This window comes from Arachis ipaensis, chromosome B05 (assembly GCF_000816755.2).
Source record: "Arachis ipaensis cultivar K30076 chromosome B05, Araip1.1, whole genome shotgun sequence".
Classification (NCBI taxonomy): Eukaryota; Viridiplantae; Streptophyta; class Magnoliopsida; order Fabales; family Fabaceae; genus Arachis; species Arachis ipaensis.
Window position 1 is genome coordinate 13,874,908 of NC_029789.2, and position 5,259 is coordinate 13,880,166.

At 33.5% G+C, this 5,259-nt stretch overlaps 1 protein-coding gene and 1 non-coding gene across 3 annotated transcripts; one reads left to right on the top strand and one right to left on the bottom strand.

Moving 5' to 3' along the window:
* Positions 1,535-3,227, bottom strand: LOC107643010 (uncharacterized protein At4g22758). 2 transcript variants are annotated; one of them, XM_016346547.2, is made up of 3 exons: positions 2,554-3,227; positions 2,168-2,378; positions 1,535-2,039 (listed from the first exon to the last, which is right to left on the bottom strand). In XM_016346547.2, exons 1-3 carry the CDS (start codon positions 2,854-2,856, stop codon positions 1,801-1,803), a joined length of 753 nt encoding a protein of 250 aa, XP_016202033.1. In that variant the 5' UTR covers positions 2,857-3,227; the 3' UTR covers positions 1,535-1,800. The 2 variants fall into 2 exon arrangements, with proteins under 2 accessions (XP_016202033.1, XP_016202032.1); XM_016346546.2 differs by having other exon boundaries at positions 2,168-2,387; positions 2,554-3,222.
* On the top strand, positions 4,522-4,594 carry TRNAK-CUU. The gene has a single exon. It is a non-coding gene; the product is annotated as a tRNA-Lys (tRNA).

Consider the following 5,259-nt stretch of genomic DNA (forward strand, 5'->3'; position numbering starts at 1 on the left):
AATAATTATTTAATATAAAAAAAGAGTAAAGTATTTTTTGTGAAGTTTGACAAAAATTTTAAAAATACTCCTAAATTTTATTTTGTTTTAATTTTGTTCTAAAAATTTTCGATTTGAATCAAATATATTCTTAACAGCTAATTTTTCAAAAAATTTAAGACCAATTCAACAATAATTTCATAAGAACAACTCTCAACACAAACAAATCAAGCATAATTTTTATGCATTATTGTTATATTGGTCTTAAATTTTTTGAAAATTTAGTCGTTCAGAGTATATTTGATACAAATAAAAAATTTTTGGAAAAAAATTAAAACAAAATAAAATTTAAGAGTATTTTAAAAACTTTTATCATATTTCAAAGACAAAAATATACCTTTTTCTAAAAAAATTAGCCAATAAGCTAAGAATTTTTTATTTAAATAAATAATTTAAAAAATATTTACCGAAATAAATATCCTTTTCTTATTTCGTTTAAACTGTAAACGAGATAAGACAAGTGGAGACGAAACGTGTATATCTCATTTACACTGTAAACGAGATATATATATTTTTTAAAAAAAATTTGAAAATAATAAAAATATTAATATTATCAATAATCCAAATTTTTAGCATGCAATTAGTACATAAAAAGGTTGGTAAAAGAGATTAAAATGAATATGTTTGATCAATTGGTATCAAAAAAGTTGATGGGATAGTGGAATTAAAATGGAAACGGTTATCTCTCACGTTATCTCCCACTATCCGCGTGAGAGATAATCGTTTCAATTCTCTTCCTATTATTCCTATCAATCTCTCCTAACAATTGGCAAACGGTTATTTTTATTTTTCAAATTTAAATCAATCTAAATTTTTGTATGTAATCTTTTTGAGTACTAATTGATCCAACATATCCATTTGAACAGTCACAAAAAAATATATCCATTTTAAAAAAAATTAAATTAAATTATGATCTAATTGGATCGATTTAAATTTGAAAAATAAAAATAACCTTTGCCAATTGTTAGTGGAGAGAGAATTGAAACGGTTATTTCTCACGTGGATAGTGGGAGATAACGTGAGAGATAACTGTTTAACTGTTTTCATTCTCTTCCCACTATCTCATCAACCTTTGAGTATCAATTGATCAAACATATCCATTTTAATCTCTTTTACTAACTTTTTATATACTAATTACATACTAAAAATTAAAAATACATGTTATATCTGTAAATGAGATATACACATTTTGCGTCCATATGTCTTATCTCGTTTACAGTATAAACAAGATAAAAAAAGATTTTTATTTGGGTAAATATTTTTTAAATTATTTATTTCAGTAATTATTATAATTAATTTATTTATTTAAATAAAAAATCCAATAAGCTACGCCTCTCAATTATTTTTTCTAACAAAAGGTCCATCATTCTCTCTCCCACATATCTACTACAAACTACAAAGTACAAACACAGAGCATTTGGAAAAGAAAAATGTTTTTTAATTCCAATTTCTTGCATTGTATATCATATGGACATCCTAATTATCTTTAAATAAATTTTACTGCAATCTTTTGCACACTCAAATTTTCATTCTCTATTTTCAAATTAATTTAAGTGTTCATAAATTTAGAATATACAAACATATTTCTTAAACTAAATAAATAATTCAAGTATTGAAAATTGGAAAAGATTCTATGCACAGCGGAGACCCGTCCGGTGGTTTCATGGAAAAAGCAACATAAAAATGGATGCCATGCTTTTCCGTGATAGTTGACACCGTTGGAGGTTTACATACAGAAGGAAAATAGAATTCCTACGGGCCTTACTGCGAGCAAACTACCATGTTCCAGAGCCTTTTAGCCCTTCTTACGATTTTGTTGATCTTCCCGGCTATAAAAGACTCTAGAAAGAACGGAGACGGAGTTTTTGGAACAGAGCTATGTGTAACTAATTCGGGTGTACTTTCTGAGTGAAATGAATCCATGCCAGATGTTCCATTACTCTTCCGGAGATAAAAACTTCTACTACCTACATCCCCGATCAGTTCTGATTTGTCCAAACCTACCAAGCAACAAAGTCAACTAAAACTCTGTCAAATCCACTGTATAATAATAAGCTACCGCGTTTAATTTGCCAATTCTATAATATATGTCATTATATTATAATATTATATGTAATCAGTGACTTACTTTGGAGACTGAAATGGGATTGATGCAATTGGAATGTTGATGAAGGTGCATCAAGGTCGAGGCTGGGGCTCCTGCCTTCTTCTCTATATATATCGATCACGCGCTTTATTGTGTCATCCACACTGGATCCCAATTTCACCATGGTTCTCACTGGCCCTGGACTTCCTTCAACCGTTACATTAACCACCACCTTAGCTTCCTTCTCATACCTCTGATGTAACTAAAATCAATATAATTATCCACTATTATAATTGTAATTATCACATAACAAACTAGAATTTGATGATCGATCTGGAACAATAATCACAAACGAAACGGTTATATCAAAAGCTGCAGCAGATTGGCGAGAAATTAAAGCTGAAAGCATTCATTTAGAACAAGTATACCTTGTTAGGTACAAGGATTGGAGAGGAAGCAAAGAGAGAAGGGGAAGAAACGAAGGCTTCGGAGAAGGTTTGAGGGCGAAAAAGGCTCCCTTCGCTCTTCAACTCATATTCGAAGAAATCGTCTCTGCCTCTCGAGAGAAGCAGAGGCGCCGATGAGCAGCGCTTCAAGATCTTGAAATCAGGCCTCGACTTATTTTTGGACCTCCGACGAGATGACGGAGATGGCGACGGCGAGGGATGCGGCGGTTTGATTCTCCGGGATCGGATCGCCGGCGATCGTCGGCGCGAACTGCTCCGCAACATGCAAGGGGACTTGTTAATTAGTTGGTTCCTGTTTGAGTAATATAAAAATGTAAAATCAGTTTTCAAGAACTGTTTTTGTGATTTATATACAAAGTAGGGGAGCTAGAATATGAGAATGGTAGTTAAGTTGAGGGCGTGGGTTGCGTGTGTGGAGGGAACTTATGCCAGGCAGGAATAACCGTCAAGCTCTTTATTATTTTTTTCAATTTTACTACTACTTCACTTTGAATTTGAAGGCAGGGCAGGCACTGCTAAGCTATTTGGTGGGTCTTGTACTCTTGTTCTTGCGTGGGTCCTACACTCCTTTTGTTCGCCTTTAGGGATGCATGGATGCCTTTCGTATAGTTTCCTTCGTTCGTTTCCTCTCTCCTTTTTCCTAAAAGTTAACCAAAATACGACTCGCACCGTGACCGTCCACCCCTTAATATTCTTTTCTTATTACTTAGGTCAATTCCTTTATTATGTGAAACAGATGCGGATTAAATAATGTTATCTCATTTTGGTGATGTATGGTCTTGGAAAATGAATCAAGGAATAAATACAGTGAAAATGTTGTAATGAATTTCACAGTTCACTGAAAAAGATTAAACATAAACTTTGATTGGGTTTCTTGGGCGGTACGGGCAAGAAGATGACGCTCATATATTTACTATTCTGGAATAATGAATGAGTCGCCAACCTGTTGACAGGCTTCCTACTGCGGCAAAACAGTTACTACTAAAACACTGGTTCCCTTAGTTTGAAGATAATAATGATGCAGACAAGCACTAGGAGACTAATTTCTAGCTAAGAGGATCCCAGGAACCAAACAAACGTTTTTTTTCCAAGGATGTCCACCGCCGACTAATATCTTCGCTGTGGATCATCTGCCAATACTTTTCTATGCCCAATGAGCAAATGGCTTGCTAAAAGCCTAAGGATCTAAGAAACCCAGCGAACCCTGAAATTTTAGGACTGGGTCAATATGTTGTTTCTTTTTATGTGCTGCAATCCATATGGATCCAACTATAACTTCTTTACGTTCGTTACCAAATGAATAAGCCCAAACACTAATAAGCTTAAAAGCCTGGTTTGTTTCCTCAAACGTCAACTCTATCATATTGCATTTCTTTTCTGTACAAACTACTCTGGGCTGACCATACCGCCCAACAACAAAAAAAAAAAAGACTACAAGTAATGATAGTCATTAGCATCCCATTGTCATGGTAATTGTAAAATGCTAACTGAATGTGGCTACAAGTATCTACTGACTACTTGCTTTTAATTAATGAAATTAACTAAAAATCATACTGATTATTTCAATGAAAAGAATAATAATTTTCACTTAAAAGTTTTCTTTTTGTTGTTTCCTTAACAAGTGTTATTAGTAAAAAGTAAAAACAATCACATACTCTACTTTCATTCCCCTCCTGTTATTACATTTGCAAAAAAAAACGTGTAATTTTTTTCTATTTTAAAAATTACACAGATGACCATTGTCAAATTTATGTATAATAAATTTTCAGATAACATCTTATTCGAACTTCTAAGAGATTTTTATCATGTGTTGTTCTTGCTCTTTATATTTTCCTCCGTACACTTTATTCCTATACGGATGTACTAGCAGCCTTGAGAATAGGACATATTAACCATCTTGTATATTACAACTAAATTAATTTTTAACAAGCCCGTCTAGCTCAGTCGGTAGAGCGCAAGGCTCTTAACCTTGTGGTCGTGGGTTCGAGCCCCACGGTGGGCGAAATGATTTTTTCCTATTTCAATATCACCACCAATATACTATATATAGAGCATATAAGTTTGATCTTCAAAAGTTTAGAGGAATTATTGGCTCATTCTTCCTTTTCATTCAACCACTTTTATAAAGTCGGGGGGAAATTGTAAATGAGCTTTTTTCTCTCATTGTTGGTCTCAGACTTTAAGGCTTTCTTTTTGAAGGCATCACTCGAAATATATTTCTCAATCCTTGGCCATACACGTGGATAGGATCCCTTGGTAAATGGTAATGATAGGGCCCGGGCTTTTTCTTTTGGTAGGCGACCAGAGCTCTGTTCCTCACCCAACGTACAACCATTCTTCCCTTTTCTTATCCATTTTGGGTCTTTCGGATGGATAATGGAAACCAAAGATATGTATGTATGTATGTATGTGTCTATCCTTGCCACTTTTTCTCCATTTTCTTTGCCAAACCAGGAATATTATGAAACTGGGCCTGGAAAACCTTCCAACCTTCTTATGGATGCCGATATAGTATATAAAGGGATTTTCTATTGCCACTATCCCTATATATATATATAGTTGTAGTTGTACTTACTAGAATATAAATTAGAGGTTGTTATGATCTTGTGTGTTTATCAATCATCAGTATTCTCACTTCTCAGCGCTCTTCTATTTTACTACTATTCA